Source organism: Pantherophis guttatus, chromosome 6, assembly GCF_059756535.1.
Source record: "Pantherophis guttatus breed Tessera chromosome 6, ASM5975653v1, whole genome shotgun sequence".
In the NCBI taxonomy this organism is placed as follows: Eukaryota; Metazoa; Chordata; class Lepidosauria; order Squamata; family Colubridae; genus Pantherophis; species Pantherophis guttatus.
Window position 1 is genome coordinate 49,370,229 of NC_142068.1, and position 22,211 is coordinate 49,392,439.

Genomic DNA, 22,211 nt, shown 5'->3' on the forward strand with positions numbered 1-22,211 from the left:
ATGAAATTCGAAAAGAATTGCCTAGTCTTCATTGGAAGAAGAGAAACAGCAGGTTTACATTGCAGCAAAAGATGATGAAACATCCCTATTTCTCCACCTTTGTAATGCTGTGGGGGATTAACCTTAGGGAATGGGGTGCCTGTGAAAGGTCAGATAAAAGTATAGACAACAGCTGAATAGTGGGCAGAGCAATAGGCTCAGAAAAGACCCTCCCTAATTTCTTCGGCTGTAATGGTGATGGCGGCAGAATTGTATTTTCAGATTTGCAACATGGATATCAGCCTTACCACATACGCTCAGACAGGGAACATAACAGATAAGCTAATTGTGCATTGTTGTAAAGCTACATCAACAGAATCTTGCATTGGATTCTTCAGCCCAGACAGTTTTCACCTAGTTTCCAAGCTTCCTTTGTGAGGAAAGTTGCTGAGAAGTGGTTGGACAGCAACTGGACAGGAATTCGGAGGAAGTGGATTATATGGACTTGTTTCAGTTGGATTTTAGGCCAGGGTACAGCACTGAGACTGAATTGGTCACATTTGTTGATGACCAGATAGGGATGATACATCCATCCTGTGTTTCTTGATTTCTAAGTTGCGTTTACCTATTTTCATTGCTGATTTGAAAGCTGTATTATTTAGCAGGTGAATTACCAATGCTAATGTTATCCATAAAGCTCTTTCTGGCAGAGGGGCTCTTTATTTGAGGATTGTCCATCCTGTTTTCATCTGTTCAGTATGTTCAAACAGAGTATTATGCTCTTGATCCCTTCAATTATATGTTGCCACTGAGGGTAGGTCCCAGATAGTCACAGGTAGACTCAATAACAAAAACAAATATATTACTAATGTATTAATGGCATGATCACCAATGTTCCCTCTAAGCTGCATGCATGTATAGCCTCACCATGACCATGAACTCCCCAACAAAACACCCAGGTTCCCAACAAAGCTGGCCTAGAAAGTCCCCAAACATAAACAAGCAGTGGGAGAAGGATACAAACAAATGACAGACCAATGGCAACCAGTGTTGAGAAATTCCCTTCCATGTTTAAAAGGATAGTGATTGTCATCCATGCTGGGATATATCTCTGGTTCCTGTTGGAACTGGAATTTGAAAATGCATCACCTTGCATGTAATTGGAGTCATAACCTCTGTTGTCTAAACTTAAAGAAACCTGCCTCCTGCCTTTCACTCTACTATAAGAAGGAAGGGAGGGGGCAGGGAGGGAGGAAGGAAGGAAGGAAGTTGTTACTTAAGAAAGATGCACCACTCTGAGAACATAGAAAATTCTCTCCTTCCTGGTTGCCAGCATTTCTATTCTAAACATAATTACATACACATCAACAATACTCACTAGTATCTGAAACAAAATAATAATCAGTCATGAGTCATATATATCTCTTGCTCAACAAAGCAGTTCTAGTCTTTTCATTTGAAGTGCTAAACAAAAAGTGCTGCAAACATGTTAAGGTTTAAACCAAGAAGTTTCAGCATGCCTTTTAAGTAAAAAAATGCATTATGGGCTGCTTCAACTATGTCCAACAATGCATAAAGGAGCCCAACCCCTTCCTCAAAAGTATAGAATATCTATCTGTCTCTCTGGCATGCTACATATATAAAGGCATCCTGAATCTCAACATCAATTGGATCCACATGCATCCCGAGTACACATACATGCACAGATCTAAGCAGCAGACAAAAACCCAATATGTACTACTATCTTTGTATCAACATCACTTGTGTGTGAAACAAGTGTGAACTTCAGTACTTTAGTGCATGTGTATGCACATACAATATTAATTTTATGTTAGACAGTTGCTTTTCTTGAAGATCACAAATATTAATTGACTCACATTAGATGTAGCTTCCTCAAAAGAATCTTCAGACACAAGTGTGTGTGCATGCACGGACACAGCTATACATACACAAACCACTAAAACCCAACTCAATTATCAGCTTGTCAGAATTAGCTTAAGAAAAAAAACAAAGCAGAATATGGTTTGTTTTTCTCATTTTCTCTCTCTCTCTCTTCCTCTCTTCATCCCCCATTTCTCTTTCCATGTATGCATAGATAGGTAGATAGATAGATAGATAGATAGATAGATAGATAGATAGATAGATAGATAGATAGATGCAAATAAATATATCTTAACAAGTGGAATTTGATCTTGCTTGGTCTAGCATTTCCCTGTCTGGAAATAGCCAGCAATTGTGTGGAATCTGTCCACCGATTCCACACAAGTGAAATTCCACACAAGTGAAATTCCACACAAGATTCCACACCAGTGCTCCACACACTTCCACAGTGTGTGGAGCACTGGTGTCAATTTTAGTCCAGTTGTGGCTTTATGAGACCAAGATTATCCCACAAAACCTGATGCTATGTGCAAGGAGCACAGCTCATACTACCAAGAAACTGCTTATAAAAGTTGAAGTTGGTGTGACAGAAACCTTTGATTTTTCATGCCAGTATATAAATAAGAGATATTTTCCACCAGTCAGAACTGCTCCAAGATTGAGTTCAGTTGTCCCTTGATGCAATTTCTTCCTCTATAGTTTACACTCTAGTTAATCTTCAACCTCAGTCAGATCCATAATGGTTCTCCCACTGGGCCCTAGGCTTCTTTAGTGCCTCCTGTTTCATTCCAATTCTACACACATTGCTCCTCAGCTAGTGTAAGTCATTAGCAGTAGGGATTTGACCAGTCACTCCAACTGTGCTGTCCCAGTAAAAAATAAAACAAAATAAAAATGAACACCTCAGTTGAAAGAAATAAATCAACTTCTAATATTAGCAGCTTAAACAGAATGAAGTATTCAACTGCCTCTAGAACAAGACAGTTTTGGAATTGTGCCTGAAACAAAACAGATCATATAAGTGCACATATTTCATGCTGAAAAAGTTTTCCACATCTTGATGTTACCCAAATTTTCTTGTGTTCCTTCTTATCAAGTTTTTTTTTTTTTGGTTGATCCTGTTTGAAACAGAATAATATAAAATTATATTTTCAGCAAGGAGGGAATAATTATGTGTTGAGCTCAATAGTCCTAAGTATAAGTTGAAATATTCATGATGTTTAGCAAAGTTTAATACAGTGAATCTCTAACTCTTCATTCTTTCCATTTTAAGTCTGTGATTATGTAAATAACCTTCTTTATCTAAAAAAAAATACCATTTTATACCCAGATACTTTTTTCAATGTCTTGTCCAGTGAAGAACCTGAGAATTTTCCACAATTCAATATTATTTGCTTGCTCTTGGTAATTTCTGCAATCATGTTTCATACATAGATTATTTTATGATCTCTGCTAATTTAGTGTTCTTTGAAAAATACATATCTATTCATACGAGTACTTTTGGTTTGTGCATTGAAAGTCATAAAGGATTAAGGTTATATTTTAGTGGTTTGTAATAGATGTATTGCAAGCATCTGTTTGATTAACATATACTGTAGTTTACATTCTTCAGTTTTTCATAGGTATGATGAATATTGATTTGCTTACCAAATCCATTTTGCATCTATTTTCACAGAATATAGAGCTGTCCATGTTTTGTATTTCTGATTCAGTTGCCTTTGGTGATACTTTGGGGCTGTATTGCAGGAATAAAATTATTGCTTCTTCACTATTCATTGAAACCACAACAGTGTAATTCCTCCTATTACCCCCTCGAAAAAGTAGCCCAAATCTTGTGAAATTGGCAATTTCCATGTTAATTGATGCTCTAAATCTTTAAGCTCCTATGTGGACAGGTTGAGATTTGAAAGACAATTCATGTGAGAATGACAAGATCTAATACATTTTCAATTTTTTGTCTAGGTACTAAGTAAGCTTCAATTTCACAAATGTTTTTTTCCTGATTTTTCACTAAATGCAGGGTCTTTTGACTATGAGTTATATAGTGTGTGACTATTGTAAATAAATAAATATATGAATATGAATATATGAATAATTTTAGAAATTCTTACTGGATAATCCAGGATGATGCAATCTACCATGTTGATATTCTGGAGAATTTATTTTCTATAAATCAAGAAACGTCATTGTAAGTTTGGAAACCACCAATTTAAACAAGTTTGATACAAAACATTCATGTAGATGTGAGGATTACTGTTCATGTGTGATTTTGGCTTAACATTATTGCTATCAGGATTAATCCAGACTGTTTGAATTTGAAAGCTAGCAGGCAAAGGTATGTTCTTAGATAAGCTATCTTTTAAGAACTATTAGACAAGTCATAACTAAAACACACACAAAAAAAGCATTTTCATATACTATCTCTTAATCTAGGCATGTTTGCAGGATATAGTTAAAAAAAGTCAAGGCAGGGTCACACATCAACAATGGATACAGCTTTCATTACATTAACAGGCCTCCTCTTCCTCCTCCTTCTCCAAATGTATCTTAATTTTTTTAGCATATCCATGTACTCCACTACCTCAAATACTATATTTAATAGTTCATATGTTACATCTTTTTTCTTTCCTAGTTATTCTAATGGATTAAGACTGGTCATTTTCTAGTGGGAGGAATTGCTGATATCTGTGCACTCTTTTTATAATTGCATTTTATCATATTTCTTCTACACTACATTTTGAGTATTCATTTAATTTGAACAATGTTATAGAATAATGGCAAAACATTTATGGTGCTCTGTATTCTCTTTGCTATACAGAGTTATGCATGTGAGTAAAATGTCTACATTTCAAAAGGATTTGTTTTTGAACAGAATTAGAAAAAATCATCTTATTATGTTGGTCAGATCTGTACCTTTGAATAATGTATGGTTCTCTCTTAGCTTAGGGAGATGCTCCTGTATCCTAAATGAAAAATGATTGTGTTGGTCTTAGTTTTCTGAGTCAGTAGTCTGGCTTTGCTGAGTGTGTGCAGCTACAAATTTTAAATTTATGATGCCATCTGTCTTTCTTTTAATAACACTCATCTGTTCAAAAGAAGTTAATACATGATTCTGCCTGGCAATCTTTTGTACTTTATAGCTAGTGTCTATGACATCCTCAACAGCATCAAAACTTCACAATCTTTTAAAGAGGTGTGAGATTTCAGCTTTCTCACATGAGAATTTCTGACATTTTGAGACTCTTAACTAATTCCCATGAGATTTTAGTGATATTTGAAGAGTGGGGCATCTCATCAGGCACCTGCAGATGAGGCACTGCCAAACCCTGCTTAGCATTTAATGTGTGATTGTGGATTGTGGATTGGTGCCAGAATTCCTGGTGTGAAAACCTTACATAAATGTGTATTATATATGCATGATAGTATTTTCAATTGTTTAATTAATAGATTAATAGACTTTCTTCAACTTTTCCTGTTTTTTTTATAGATAATGCTCTTAAGTGATCCTGAGATTGAAAGTAGCATACTCATCAGTAATGATGAAGGAGCCTCCTATCAAAAATATAGACTCAGCTTCTACATCCAGAGTCTGCTCTTCCATCCTAAGCAAGAAGACTGGATTCTAGCATACAGCATTGACCAAAAGGTATGTGCCCTTCTCCTTTCTCCTTTCTCCTTGGACACATATCCAAACTCCATTTCAAATGCAAAACCAAACAGCAGTTAACATTACACATACTGCTAGGAAAAACTATTATGTTATTCCTATATATCCCTCCTCAGGGCTTGGACTTTCAGACTTTTTCACTAGGTATTGTTATTCAGGCATGATAAATCAACATACCTGACTTATTTTTCTTTCCTGTGGACAAGTAGCCTGCTGATGCTGCAAGGCCCATTTACTCTTGCTTCATTTCTCTCTCCCTTTGCACAAAAGAAGTACAGCTAACTGGACTACAGCTGTTTGTTTTGATGACAAAATTCAGGATGCTAGTTTGTGGCACCCAACCAAGTCAGGTTTCATAAGACAATAGCAAATTCCCTTGGGTATATTTTCAATACAACATCAAACAGAAAGAGGAAAAAAATATGCTCATAGTTTCACATGGAACAACTGTAGCAGCGACTGTTTAGCTTATGGTAACGTGAAAAAATGCTTTTAATGCAAGGGGCAAGGCACACACAGCCTTTTATATTATCATTTTTGGAACCCAGTAGAGTTTGTTTTAAAAGGCTGGATAGTTATGACGTCAGTTTTAAATATTGCCAGGAAGGCAACCGGGTCATTTACTACAATCGCAACAGGTAATTTCTTCCTTTGAACTATGCAGATCTCACCTCTATGTAATTGCCCAATTTGGATTTATGCTATTAGAATGTATACTACTCTTAAACATTGCAGTTTGGAGAAGAAAAAACCTACAGCCTTGTTGGTTGCTCTGCTTTTGGAAATCACTTGCTTTGATGAGAATTAGGTTGCCCCAAAAGTATTGACACTATAATATAGTTTACAATGTATCCCTCTCCTACTCTCTTTGACACAAAGACATTAATTATTTTATTGGAGAAAGCAGTATACTTACATACTCAGGATGTGCCTAAGATAGTCCATTCTGAGAAATAGTCATAAAAGATTGTTAGAATTAAAAAGTATAATGCCATTTATCTGATAATTTTCCATAAGGTGATCTATCTAATGTATTCTATCGTCTTTTTAATCTATTAACAATATAGTTAAGCAGTAAAGATTCATATTGGATGACTGAGCTAATAGAAGCCATTAAGATTATGAAGCACATTATGGGCAATTTTCCCCTCAAGCATCTAGCCGGGAAATAAATAGAAATATTAATTTTCCAAAGTCCCACATTTTATGGGTCTGTGCATCTATATAGTCCTAAAACTTGTGATATTATAACTGGATGAATGGTGCATCAGAGGACAACAATTTTTGAACCAAGATACTTCATATGAGCTAATTAACATAATATGTCCAGAAACCAGGACCCATAACTTCCAAGGGAATTGGGAAATTTGTGGTTGTTTCAGTGATAGTGGCTGCTGCTGTGGTCATGTAATCTTCATTTTAAATCTTCATGTTCTATGACACTTTTCCAGCCAGTCCTACAATTCTTCACTGCCTCCCTCACCCAGCAGCAGCCATTTACATGCCTGCTGTAAATGGAAAGAAAAGGAGGAAAAAGAGAGAAAGAAAGAGAAAGAGAAAAAAAAACACTCCCTTGTACCCTTCCTGGCCCATGCCATTCTCCTCCACACATTTTCCAGCCTGGGCCAACCATCCCATGTTCCTTCCTCAATCTGTGTCACTTCCATGTGCCTTCTCCAACCCAGGAAGCACCTTTTTACACCTTTCTTGATCCATGCTGCCTCCAATGCCATCTCCAATTGGTATGGCACCTGTCACACAGCCTTGCAATACCCATTCATTCTTCTTGACTTATGCCACCCCCTCTGCATATCCTACCCAACCTATATAGCACCTTGGCAACTTCCCTGAACTATGATGTCCATCTACATGCCCTCACTGACATGTGTGGTAATCTCTGGTCCAAACACTCTTCCTAACCTATACAACAACTTTTGTGTACCCCCACATACCGTTCCTGACCCACATCCTACACAATCTTTTGTTCCTCCCCCAATTAGCATCAGCCACTTACTTGCCTGCTGACCTTGGACTTGCAATTTCCTGTTAACTTGTCCATTGACTTTTTCCCTGCAAGCTTCCCACAAAATAAATGGGGAAGTTGTCAAATAGTAATGAGAGGTAGGGAAGAGTCTAAGTAAGGGAAGAAGGAAGGAAGGAAGGAAGGAAGGAAGGAAGGAAGGAAGGAAGGAAGGAAGGAAGGAAAACAGTGAAGAAAGGAGGGAGAGAGGGAAGACAAGAAAGGAGGATAGGAGAGAGGGAGGGAGAGAAGGAAGGAAGGATTGATTTCTGATGCTCACTACTAGCTTCCTACAAGGAAACACAGTGAGGAAGTTTGCAAGACATTGGAGGTCATTCCCACTCCCACTGCTTTTTTGCCCACCCATCATTATTCTGTGTTTCTCTGTTTAGGTAAGGAAATACGTCTGAAACTAGTAACTCATAGAACTACAAGACGGAGCACAAAGAGGACAGAAAATCAATTTTTTTCTTATATGTTATTTATGAATGTTTGATTCCTGTGACAGGATTGGACTGTGAACCATTTAAACTCTTGATACTAATGGTCTATAGATTTACAAGAAACAAGATTAAAAATGTTTTCACATGAATATTTTTATTTCTAGACATGTTCATTTGAAATAACAAGGCATCTTAATAATTTCATAGTCTTCTTTCATCTTTATTCTGTCTGGAGAGCAGATATAAGAAATTTGTGAGCAGGGATCAGGAAATAGAGAATATGACATATAAATGATAGAGTCTAAAGTTATTTTTTAAGTGTCTCTATGTCTGCAAAATTTATATTGAATTTTGTCCAGAAATTATTTTCCCTAGCTCTTGGTGAATAAACCCATTAATACTCATTTAGCAAAACGTACTGATTTTTCTGCTGCCCTGTACCACAACCACACAAATGTTTCTTATATTACCTACATGATTGAATTAATTTGTAAACATTCTATTATATAACAGATAGGTAAATCAGAATACATTGCTAATTATCTAATCATGTAATGATGATATTTTCAGATATATAACCATGTTAAATATCCTGTTAGGGCAAATGTCAAAACTTTACTGCAGTACAGCTTTAAAGATCTAGTATACCATTTGATGTTGCTGAATGGCTTGATGCTGTTTTTAAGATAGAAAGCAAAAAGAAAAAAAAAATCAATTGTGGTTATGCTTATAAAAAACATCTATCAGAATTGGATTTGATATGCGATGCATCTGTCAAGGTGTTCCCTTTGGGATATGTTGACTCTGGGTTGAAATGCCTTGATAAAACTCTTTTATATGGTTCAAATACTTCACTCAAAATTCTGCTGAAGAAGCAAAATATTAAGAGATAGGGGTTCCCCTCCACTTCACTTGATGATGATAGATGAAAAAACTCAAGAGGTTTCACATGTGGTCTTATTGATTTAAGTTGACATGGCCCCAACTTAATGAATAACATAGAAGCCAAAACTCCTTGCTTTTTGCTTGCTTGTGTTATTTTTTAAATTTTGAAAATTTTCCAAAACAGCTCTAGATGACTTTCAATATTTAACCTTTGAAGGTCAAAGGAACAATAGCAGTAGCATTTAGTACTAGGCATTGCCAAGACAAGAGTATATAATCCCAGCAGATTGGAAGAGGTTAATCTGGATATGCTACCTTGCAAGATAGTCCAAATAGGAAGTGTATCCATTCATATTTTATTGTAGAGTAACACTGATGAATTTCACGAAAGTACATTTCTCATCCTTAACATTTACACCTTTCGAAATTAGGAAGCATTCCTCTTAGATGTTTGTCATAAGCACATTCCTTTTGCAGGCTATGCTTCCCTTTACTTATCTTGTCAGTTTCCCCAACTTGTTTCTTTTGGTATGGGGCAAGGGAGGGAGAGAGAGACTGTCAAGTTTTCATGATTGTATTATTATACCCCTTAAAAATTCCAATAGTTCCTGTGGCGTCTGTTTCCTAACCTAGCCTGTCAAGGTCTGACATCAGAACTTCTGCACTTGCTTCTCTTTATGTCTCAGATTAAAGGAAGAGTTACCATTACCAAAGGCTGTATACAAACATGCCACAGATATACACAGGCAAGACAGGGCCAAAATTGGAGATTGCTATAGCTTTCCATTAAGGTTTTCTTCCACCTGTCCACTGAAAAACATTATATTAATTACTTGACATATTAACCCATTAGCCTTTTGTTTGCAGTTTTCTATTATGAAGGATTGTTGAATATCCCATCATTCATTGCTTATGCATGAAGAGGCTCCTTGATTCTAAAGCTTTTCCTCCTCCACTCCTTTTCTAGTAGATAGGAAACCATAGGGCAGAATCTATTTCGCATGATAGATCCAGGAGGGGGCATTTTGGGTATCTGTTTCCCTAGAAGGCTATGCTGAGTTTGAAAGACTTCAACAGATGTCTGTGACCCACACGTTGTACACAGGATTCATCCTACATATCCCCTATCCCCTATCACTATAACTAGATAGTACATCCAGGATGAAAACATCTGCAATAGATGTTTTTGCTGCAATAGACACTTTACTACAGGTCAAGAGAGAGTGGACTCTCCAGCTTTATCTGATTCTGTCTAGCAACCATGGGACAATTGCCAAGTTAGGGTGGGGGAGAGGGAATTTGTAATTTATTCCCATGGTACCTTGTCCAGTGTTTTCTTTGTGCCTAGGACAGGAGACTTAGTCTGATGTGGGGAAATATATAAAGGAATATGGACACGATCTTGAAGAAGGAATTCAATAGTTGTTAAGTAAATATAGCTTAGCCCTGGAAGGGTGGATGAGTGACAAAAAAATTCAATTGCCTCCCATTGATTTTCTTTAACACATGTGTTATGTGTGTCTCTGTGCATGTGTCTGCCTGTAAATGGACAAAATATCTATCAGGCTTTTAAGATTATATTTTATATCTTTTAACAATAAAGTAAAATTCCTGTAGTTTTTGTCTGCTTCGTGACATGGACTACCATGAAGGGCTGTATTATATGAAGATCTACTTTCCTCTTCTCTTTTCTTCTTCTGTAAAGTATAAAAAATTGAAAGAAAGGTAAAAGAGGATGGCTAACAATACGATTTGGGGACACTTTTGGATTACTTAAAGGGTCAGGTTGGAGAAATTATAGATCTATATATGTGGTCACTAGGAGTTAATTTCCACTGGATTACACATAATTAAGTCTGAAGAAGTGGGAAGAAATACAACTGCATTTTGGCAAACCTCTTTCCTTGTATAATATTTAAGGATAGCACCTTGTCTATTGGATTTTTTTTTTAATGTAAAAGGATAAACCTGTCAGACATTTTAACTATTAGTAAACATAATATCTACATTATCTATATTGACAGTTTTGAGTATTATGGTAATATCCAAAGAGCCTGTAATAACAAGAGATACATCTGCAAAGATACAATGACTCTATTTCTCTATATAGCATTTCGCAACTCCCAGGTTGTTTTTAATGTATTGGACTTACCTCGCATAAGGATAAGCCCCATTTGGAAGGTATTAGGTTGCAGAAAATTTCCTTAACACATTGCGATTGCAAAAAACAGTAGATAATGATGTCCTGGTGCAAATAATAACATTAATACTATAATTCAAATATGTCTGAATAAAACAACAGGGAAAAAAATGAAATCATGTACCTTTTTCTTGAACATGAATCAAGAACAAAACAATTAAATTACCACAATTTTTAAAAAAACACATAATTGACCTGAGCATTCCCATGCTAATCATAGTGGTGGGATCAAACAACAATTAAATCCATTTTAAAAACCTGTGTTGCGATGGGTATCACTCACAGGCAAAAGATGACCTTAGACCATTGGTTGTCCTTGGTGAAAAGATCAAATGAAGATTGATATGTTCTTTCAACTCTTCTTTGAAGTTTCTTCCACTTTCCAGAAGGAACAAGAATACATTTGGTCTTATTTGTTATAGTAAAAAAGAATCAATATGCTGATTTACCTGTTTTAAGTGTCAGTCAACTTGAATAATTGGAGAATGCACCATCTTATATAAGACAGAGGGGACAGTATGCAGTCTGTTGCTAAAGCAAATCAATTTGCTGTTTGTTGAAGATGCATTGCTTTCTCATAGATATAATCTGTTTTAAATCTCAATTCCCACTGTGCACAATTCATCTACTTCTTAAAGGGAACTATTGAATGATCAGCTGGGTCCATGCATACCATTTAGTAATATTCTTTTTTTAAAAAAAGTCTCTATTTTTGAAGAAATGTTCTGTTTTATCCTAGTGGCTATTCAAATCCATGATGTGAATGTATATTTGTATTCTGCTCTATGTCCAGAATGGTAACATAGGAAACCCGCATATGAGGTTAAATTTATCTATCTATGGAGATTCATAACACAGTCTCGGTCATTATAGTCTTTAAATATACTTTCAAATAGGTACTTAGCAGAAGCCCAATTTCCTTAAAAAGATTCACCATAAATGTAGATATTTTTTCGTTTCTAATCAAAGAGGTTAATTTTCTGCAAGTTCAATTATCTTCAGCAATCATTCCTCTGTTGTAGGCAGTGTGAAACCTTTCCACTTTTGTATATATAATAGTCTCACTGCAGTTGTCATACATAAAAAACAAAGTTCAATGACTTTTTGTCTAGTTGCATGTCTGTTAGTCTCAAAAGAAAAATCTCTGATTTCAGTTGTACTTTAACCTTTAAAATCTTCAGAATTATTGCATATATTTGTATCCAAAATGTTTTGGCTGTTTTACATGTCCATCAAATGACAGGGTACAACTACTGAAAAACATCTTTGATGACCAAAGCCTCTTGTTAAAGAGCATAACAATTTTACTTGGCTGACTGGAGCTGTTGGGGAAAAATGCAAAGGAAAACAATTTGCTATGAAACTCTGGAGCAGATTTTAAAAGTACATCAGTTAAGGCAAAATGAAACACACCAGTCTCAACTAAAAAGGGGCATTTAGATCAGTGGTGGGTTGCTTCCGGTTTGGTCCAGTTCTATAGAACCGGTAGTAAAACCGGTGGGAGGCTCTGCCCACCCACCACAACATCATCATGGATGATCTTTGCTCATATCGCTCCCATGTGCGTGACGGAAATGAGCATGTGTGCGCACTCCCAATGCAAACCGGTAGTAAAGGTAAGTAGAACCTATCCCTGATTTAGGTATAGAAACTGACAGAGATGACATTGGAGAAACAGTTGGCAGTTACAAAAACATGTTTCAGGCCTGGGAAATGAGGAAAAAGACTACCTTGAAGGGATGACAGTAGGAACTACATGACTGATGATGGATTAAGAAGTAAATACTTCACAATGTCTCACCATTATGTCTTGTTTGATTATTGGAAAGGATTTGGGGGCCTTGGAATCCTAGCTAAAGGAAGCAGCTTTCTGGATAAAATAAATCAGCAGATAATTAGCAGCGAAAATAGCAACAAATGTAAGATAAAAATTGACAAAACCCAAAATATGATATGTATTCTTAACAATGCAGATTCCACATAAAATAGTTTCAGCTTTTCTGGATCCATCTGAAGTTGCTTTGAAGAAATATGATAGCTGAAATAATCCATGCCATGCAGTTAAAAGATGCATTTTTTTTCCAGTTTAATATAGACCTTATAAGAGAGTAAGAACTATTCATTCCTTGTGTAAAATGTGGGATCTGCAGAGTCAATAAGAAAATTATCGAAATAGAAATGTGCCCAGTAGGTCCTGAAAAGCACAAATCCTTCAAAGATTTATATAAAGCTAAACAGCATTATAGTACATTCAAACTTTCCATAATGGATATTAAAGCAGTTAAATATTCATGTCTCTCTTCTGTGCAAATCAGGTTATAGGCTCCTCTGAGATCTCATTTGCAGCCACTTCAAGAGTTCAGAAATGAAGGGATAAGAATATTGATCCCAAATGATTGCGAAGTTCAGAAGTTAGTCATTGTGGACTACACAAAGGGAACCATCCTTCTTAACAAAGAAGTTAAGCACACTTGTAGATGAAGAACAGACTTATAAAGCTTTTGATAGACAAAGCTTTTATACCTCAATAAAGTCCTTTAGGCAGGCCAGCTTATCTTTGATATTGGCTAGTGGCAGTGTGGAAATCTAAGTTTCAGGAATAAAACTGATGGCAGGAGCAAGGTATATGCTTTCTCCTTTCCCACAAATATCAACACAGTTCACATATTTGTTAGGTAAGCCATAAGGAAGATATTCTGTGGGATTCATTGAGGAATTTGAGACAATATAGAAGTCACAATCTCTGACTAATTTAAGAGTTAAATCATGCTGGCCTTATTGAATTGTGAACAAGAAATCAGACCATTCCCATTACTATTGGAAAAAAAAGACTAAACAAAGATATAGGGACTTCTGAAGATTGTTGTTAGCAAGAGATGTATACTGCATTTAAGAGACAGGTATGAATATAATAATATTTTTACAATAGTAAAATCAGTAGTATTGAATGGTTGATAAACACACTAGATGGGAATAATATGCTAAACTGCATTGGAAGATTTGTTGAAATTGGGGTGGCATCAGAGACTATTGTTGCTTGCTATTGTATTTATGAATCTGTCTGGGTCTGTAGCATTACAGGAATGAGACTTTGAGGACTAGATACTAGAAGGAACCAGAAACTAAAGTAGAACAATTGAACTTGCCACCCTGGATATACAAAAGAAACTGGTTGCTGATGTCTTAATAATTAAAAGGAGTAGAACAGGGGTCTCCAGCCTCTAAGCCACGGTCTGCTAGTGACCATGAGCTGTTTGCAATCAGACCACAGAAAGAGTGAATGAGTATGCGCATATGCATCCCCACTTGCATGAGCAGCGGGCGAGTTCGTGTACACATGCTCCATTTGCATGAGCAGTGGATGCATGTACATGCTGCTTGCATAAATGGAGCTGCAGACACACACACACACACATCTGCTTGGCCAGCCTCTCATGCAGTACATCCCATCTCCAACCCCACCAGTTCATAAAGCTGAAAATTTTGGGACTCTCAATTATTTGAAGGGACTAAAGTTCAAGATTGTGAAAAGTAAAAGGAAGGAATGTAATATTGGTTTATTTGATCAAGTTTAAACTAGATATGTTGTTATGTCTGGTAACCCTTTTGCTGATTTCATCATTCAAATAATAAGGTTTTCTGTATTTGTTTATAGATAAGATATGTGACAGGGTAGCATATAAATTTAATAAATAAATACATAGATAAAGTTTATGAGTTACATTTGAACAGTGGTTGATAAATTATAAGAATAACTTGTGATAAAAAGTGAAGCCATATATAATTTTTTCTTTACTATATTCTTATTTTTTTCATTCTGTTTTATTTTTCTTTCAATTTTTTATTTTCTGATCTATTTTTTTACTTTGTTTTAGTTTTTATTTGCTTTTATTTTTTTTATTTTATTTTATTTTATTTATTTTTTTTATTGTGATCTTTAATAAAATTACTATAAAATATAATAACAAACCATGTAAAGAAAAGGTTATTTGTCCTGAAATCCTATATTTTTATGTAAGTTTGGGCTTATATCCTAGATCAGTTGCAATATAGCTAATCATTTCAACTATATTGAAACTTCACCCTTGAAGTTTCTGCCAATTGTCTTTTGTTTACAAACACATGTACGCACACACAGACACACCCAACCCACCCAACCCAAATTAGAGATGTCATCAATATCAACCTTTGTACTATGCGATCTTAAAAATTGAGGATGTTGTTATTTTATTATTCATTTATCTATTTATGTTTGACATTGCTATGGATTTTTCATAAATGAAGTGGGGAAAAGCAATCTGGTTTCAGGTATGAAATTGTCATGGAAATGTGCCATAAACATAATAAAGTTGAATTTCACAGAATTATATATGAAAAAATATAAATCTAAATATAAAGAGAACTATTTTGTGAAAAAAATATTTCCTCAAATAATATTTGCATTGGTATAATTAAAAATAGAATTAAAATGAAACAGTAGCCTATTAAGGTAGAGCAAACTCTATGGTTGGAGAAAAGATGTGGCTGTAGGCTTCCAAGAATCATTGACTATTTGATCCTGATTTCATTTTCTACTATGAAGATATTATTATTGTTAATATTGGTATGAATGATAATAGTGATCATACCACCAGATCTGCAATCTGATAGGGATTATCACAGAGTACATAATAACAGATAAGATGGGGAAGAATGGATGTTACCAAAAGAACTAACTCCCAAGTTCAAGAATATTTAACAGTAACTGAGGGATCAAGTTTTTGAATATGGTAATCATGCAGGGAATCAGAATCACTTAGCTTCATTTACAAATTATGAATATGTAAAAGCACCTTTAAATGAAAGGATGGCTCAAACAGAAATAGTGTTTGCTCAATTCATTAAGGGAAGACAATTTATCATCACCGTTTCCCCGCCCTTCCTTAAAGAGCAGCGTTATGCAAAATACCATAAAATCAAGACCAAATGCTCATTCTTCAGTGTGATGAATATTTTTATAATTCTAATTAGCTCTAGTCATTTAGTCTTGCAATTTTCTCCAATCTAGCCAATTTGAAATGAAAATAGATGCCTTGATTACCAAACTCATTAGCAAAGGAGACCCTTCTCCCCAACTGCTTTGCTGCTGGAGCAAACATGAACTGAATCAGGTAACAGGGACTTGAGCTATGAGCTGCTAAAAGTGGAATAACTCTTAAATGTTCACGCCATAAAATGTTTGTGTTGCTGCTCATTCTGCTGCAATGCAATATATCAGTCATTAAATTTAACAAAAACATCTTTTTAAATGTTTTAATTAAGTGGAGTTGCTATAGCAGGTACTATTTAGAAAGTCAGATGTCACAATTGTTTACATTTGAAGCAGAGAAAATATTAAAGTTGGCAGGAAGAAATATGATTCTGCATTTATCATGGTGACTTTATTAATGCTGGTAGTTTTTATGGAAGATGTAAAATTTAATTATGCAGCAGCTACCCACTTATTTTGAGAATAGATTGTGTATTCTGCACAAACTGAATTCCGAATGCATGTTGTCCCATTATGAACAAAAGAAACCGACTATGAAAGCTTACTACGATTAAAGCTTTCTTTGGCTTAGTAGAAAATCTTAACTATCTCCACTTCCCTATTGAAAGGGACAGTTGTCAAATCTACCCAGCATAGAATCCCCATTATGCAAAATAACATCTCTATTTCCATCAGAATAGTACTTATATTTATTACAGCATCTGATCATTTTGGAATCTTAGCAATCAATTAGTTAAAAGACTCGATGTCTAGGGAATATTTAAATATCTTTTAATCTTCTATGAGGAAACAACACAATGAGAAATCTAATGGCAGCTCAGGAGAGAAATTTCAGTTCTCTAATAATTGATTATTATAAACATCTGCTATTCGCTACAGCTTAAAGAATCAGAAGGAAAGTAACTTCTGGCTCATTTTAGGGCTATATTGTAGAAGAGCCTTGAAGGGGGCCAAACACATTTTCAGTCATGAGTCCCTTTGCATCTTCAAGAGATCTAACTCCAGACCACCCTGAGTTTCTTCTACTCTTCTCTCATGCTAATTTCTTTTGGCCATTAGTAGTTCAGGTTCTTGTAGAGAGCTTGAACTTGCAATAAATCTTTCTACCCATTTAAACTATCTGGATCTCCTGATTTTCTTGGCACATCATATATAAAGTATCCCTAATAACCATCTACTATGTTTTATTTTAAACATATTGAAACCTTTTCAGGCAGTTTGCTTAGTAATCAGGATACAAATTGTAAATAAACATGGTTTCTGCAGTAAAATAATTTGGTTGTCAAGTTTCCCTGAGAAGGAACAAAAGCAGACAGATGATATGCAGTCTTAGCCTGTCCCTTCTTCAGTTTATAATGTTTGCAAACAAAATGTATAGCAGATTGAAGAAGCAAATGGTCATAAAATACTTTTTTCTCATCAACATATATTTTAGTTATCTCAAAATGAGAAGTAGCAATCTTTCCCAGTACTGAAAATCCAACTGAATATTTAAATCAAAAGGATTCCATAACAAATGATTGTAGAAATGTATAAGAAAAGTATCAACTTTTGTTTACTAATTTAAATTAAGCTTTGTAGCCTGATGTTCTTTTATAGCACTATGAAAATGTTGGAGAATAATAATGCTGTTTCTCTATTTTCTTGTAACCAGAAACCTGAGGTGAGACATTACTTTCTCCTATTTGAACAAAAAAGGAAAAGGAAGGAAGGAAGGAAGGAAGGAAGGAAGGAAGGAAGGAAGGAAGGAAGGAAGGAAGGAAGAAAGAAAGAAAGACAGACAGAAAGAGAAAGAAAGAAAGAAAGAAAGAAAGAAAGAAAGAAAGAAAGAAGAAAGAAAATCTAGAATATTGTCTTGTAGAAAACAAGATTCACATATAGTATTTTACTGCTGAGATTGATAGGAGAAGAATTCTGAAATAAAAGCTAAGGCCCATTCAACATAATAAACAGCTTTTTCTCATAAGAGTTGAATTCATGAGCGTTAACATGTTTATGAATTAACCCATGCTCAGTACATCTATTACCCATTTCTATCCACTCTACCCTCTCCCCGGCCCCAGTAAAATATGAAATCTAAAGCCTAAAGTAATAATAAAAAAAGATTATTGCTGCATATTTGGTGCTAAAAGAACTGATGAGATTTTTTTTTCATGGGATAAGATTAGAGACTGATAACCATAGTGTCAAAATCCAGTCTAATTCCAAACTTATTCTAAGGCAGAGATCTAATTTAGAAGTAATTTATAAATTTGTCTAAACCAAACTAGTCCAAAATCTAGTCACAGTTTATCTAGCGAGAAAGAGAAAAAGGTAGGATTTAGGAAGCAAAAGCTAACATATCAAGATGGCTTTTCAGGCAGTTGTTGTCAAAACACAAGGAAACTATGGTAGTTGTACGTGCTTGTAAAAAGTAAACATTACTTTCATGAATAAACTTAGAGTTTGTACTGGAGGTCATAATTACTCCATTTATATAAATTGGTGTTTTTGAAAATTGATCTGATTTCAAGACTATCTAGGGAGATTGAACTATTCTTACAATCCCTACCTAACTAATACTTGATTCAATACTGCCATGTTCTTATGGTCTTGAAGATTACCTTGAACCTAGGTCAATCTTGAGAAGATGGTCTTAGGTTATGGAAGGTTATTTCTGGTTGTGGTCTGTATAAGGCTTTGCTCCTCTGACAGAGAGAACCCGATAGAAGAGAATATTTGTTGAACTGGGAGGTCCTTGGCGCTTTCTGAGCTTGGTTGTTTTCTTGCAGATGTTTTATTACCAAACAAGGTTATTTACCTGGCTTGGTAATGAAATGGCTGCAAAGACAAGACAAAACAAACAAAACAAAACAAAACATGGTTCATTATCAAGCTTGGCAATGAGACATCTGCAAGAAAACAACCAAGTTCAAAGAGCACTAAGGACTCCAGAAAGGACTTGGCAAAATAGTTGGTCTTGCTTCCCCCCCCCAAGCAAAATAAAAATTAAAACACAAAATTACTGAATTTTAAGTAAGGTAAAGGTTCCCCTCGCACATATGTGTGTTAGTTGTTCCCAACTCTAGTGGGCGGTGCTCATCTCTGTTTCAAAGCTGAAGAGCCAGCACTGTCTGAAGACGTCTCTGTGGTCATGTGGCTGGCATGACTAAATACCAAAGGCGCATGGAACGTTGTTACCTTCCCACTAAAGGCGGTCCCTATTTTTTCTACTTGCATTTTTTACATGCTTTTGAACTGCTATGTTGGCAGAAACTAGGACAAGTAATGGGAGCTCACCCAGTTACATGGCATTAGGGATTCGAACCGCTAAGCTGACGATCTTTGGATAGACAAGTTCAGCGTCTTAGCCACTGAGCCACCACATCCCTAATTTTAGAATAACTTAAAAGTCTGTTTAGAAAGAGAGATTGATTCTGATTCTACTATTATGATTTTTTCAGATTCATAATCATCTCATATTCATGGCTGTCTCACAATCCAGTTCTCACTTTTTTGATAGCATCACAATCCATTTCTGAAATGTTTGGTTCTATCATGTTCAACAGCTGTTGATTTTACAGGGCTTTGTCTTCACAGTTAGGTAAAGGTAAAGGTTCCTCTCGCACATATGTACTAGCCCTTCCTGACTCTAGGGGGCGGTGCTCATCTCCGTTTCAAAGCCAAAGAGCCAGCGCTGTCCGAAGACGGCTCCGTGGTCATGTGGCTGGCATGACTCAACACCAAAGGTGCACGGAATGCTGTTACCTTCCCACCAAAGTATTTTTCTACTTGCATTTTTTATGTGCTTTCGAACTGCTAGGTTGGCAGAAGCTTAGACAAGTAATGGGAGCTCAGTGTCTTATCCACTGAGCCACAGCATCCCTCCGTCTTCACAGTTAAGAGTGGTTAAATTGGTACATGTCTTTGCTCAAAGCAATAATCTGACTTCATGAAAATATTTTGAAATTTGCTTTAACAAGGAAGAATAAATAAATCATAGAAGGAAACTGTGACTCAGGAACTTGCAAGGAAGAAATAGATAATAAGAAATTTTATGCAGATGAAAACTTTTTTCTAATATCATTGTTCAGAAATATATTTTGTTTAGCAATAGGATGATGTGGGCTGTTTCTATAAAACACTGAGATCCATTATTTGAATATCATGAAGATACATCCAGTTGGAATAAGTGATAGTCAATTTTCATATGATTTTAGAATGGGAATTTAAACTACAAATTCAATCTTTTGAAATGGACAAAAACCAAGGAAGGGGAAAATGTAAAACAAGAAAAAATCAGAAGAAGTATTTCTTTACCAGCTCTGTTTTAACAAGTAATTGAGCTTGTTAACACAGCACAAATTATGAACAAGTAATAAATGATGCTATAAAAAGCATTTAAATTTCCATTTCTAAGTAAAAGTACAAGTTATGCAAATGAAAAGTTTGCAATCAATTCATTCATTTCATATGAAACTGCAATTATTGCCTTTTGGAATTACTTTCTTCTCCAACCTGCACCCGTAGCTCAACATTATTATATATACATATATTTTGTAGTATTCAGTTTTCTTGATCATTCCTTCTATCCAACTTCAGATTATAATTCTTCAAAAATTGTCATTTCTGTATGCTTTTGTATTGGACATAAAAAAGGAATGCATTATTATTTTTGTTTAAAAAAAAGCCTTCCCTTTCTTGAACATCTATTTCTGCAACATGTCTTCAATCATGTAGCCATGCAGACAGATATTGGTGCATGGATCCTCAGCAGACATGAAAAGAGAAGAAAATTGTCAAATCCTTAGAAGATTGCATACTATACTGGATAGTATAAGGATTCTCTTAACATGGGTGAAGGTTAAACCAACATCTGTATTATTCATGCAAAACGTATTTACATTATTAAATATGAAAATAACTACCTTAACTATGGAGTAGGAACTTTTTGTTTATGGATTCAAGAGTAGCACCGTAGCAAAGGAGGGTACAGATAAGGATTTTTAGTGTTCAAATAAAGATGTGAGTGCCAATAAAGAATAAAGGAGAATAAAGATGTGACAATATTTGGAGTTACATTTGCAAAGGGAAAAGTTTAGTTTCCATTGGGAAAAGTTTATTAAATAGATTTAAATGATTGGATTAAGTCTAATATTAAGAGGAATAGAAATAAATGTCAAATAAATATAAATATATTTCTTTGTTAAACTTAATTTTACTACACTAAACTAATTAACAGAAGAAAATGAATAGATACATGTAAACATAATAATAATATATAACTTCAAATCAGTAACTATGATAATAAAGAGAAAAAAGGGGGAATAAATCCTGAAAAAACAGGTTACAAACAAAAAAGTATTAAACTTGTCCTTATTGCTTAAAAGTCTTTCTTGCACTAGTTTGCACTAGATCAGGGGTCCCTAAACTAGGCAGCTTTAAGACTCGTGGACTTCAATTTCAACTCCCAGAAGCTCCCAACATAGCTGGCTGGAGAATTCTGGGAGTTGAGGTTGAGTCTTAAAGCTGCCTAGTTTGAAGACCTCTGCACGATATGGAAATCTTCCTACCACAAAACAAGTATGAACAAACGTACATAATCCCAATGATGATTTTAGCACAGTTGTGGGTAAAATAGTAGTTTCCAAAGGAATGTACCGTTCTAAGTGTCAGGTGTCTACTAAAGCTTTATGATTAGATCCGTGATGGCGAACCTATGGCACGCGTGCCACAGGTAGCATGCAGAGCCATATCAGTGGGCACGCGAGCGTTGCCCTAGTTCAGCTCTGGCACGCAGGTATGTGCCGGTCAGCTGATTTTTGGGCCTTCTGGGCCCACCGGAAGCCGGGCAAACAGGCTATTTCCAGCCTCTGAGAGCCTTCGGAGGGGGTGGGGAAGGCTGTTTTTGCCCTCCCCAGGCTCCAAGAAAGCCTCTGGAGCCTGGGGAGGGCAAAAAAATGAGCCTACTGGGCCCACCGTGCCATCGCATGCCAAAAGCGGGGAAAGCGCAGGGGTGTCACGCGCGCATGCGCGTGGGGGCAAGGCATACTGAATTATGGGTGTGGGCACACGGTGTGACCCCCCCGTGCTCCTCCCGCTTTTGGCACACGAAGGCAAAAAGGTTA

General features: G+C 35.7%; 1 protein-coding gene across 1 annotated transcript in view; it reads left to right on the plus strand.

The window, feature by feature from the left end:
• SORCS3 (sortilin related VPS10 domain containing receptor 3) overlaps positions 1-22,211 on the plus strand; it is a 476,925-nt gene that overhangs the window by 250,884 nt on the left and 203,830 nt on the right. Inside the window, exon 4 of the mRNA XM_034440055.3 lies at positions 5,348-5,506. Coding sequence (XP_034295946.1) covers positions 5,348-5,506 — 159 coding nt within the window. The remainder of the gene's footprint in view (positions 1-5,347; positions 5,507-22,211) is intronic.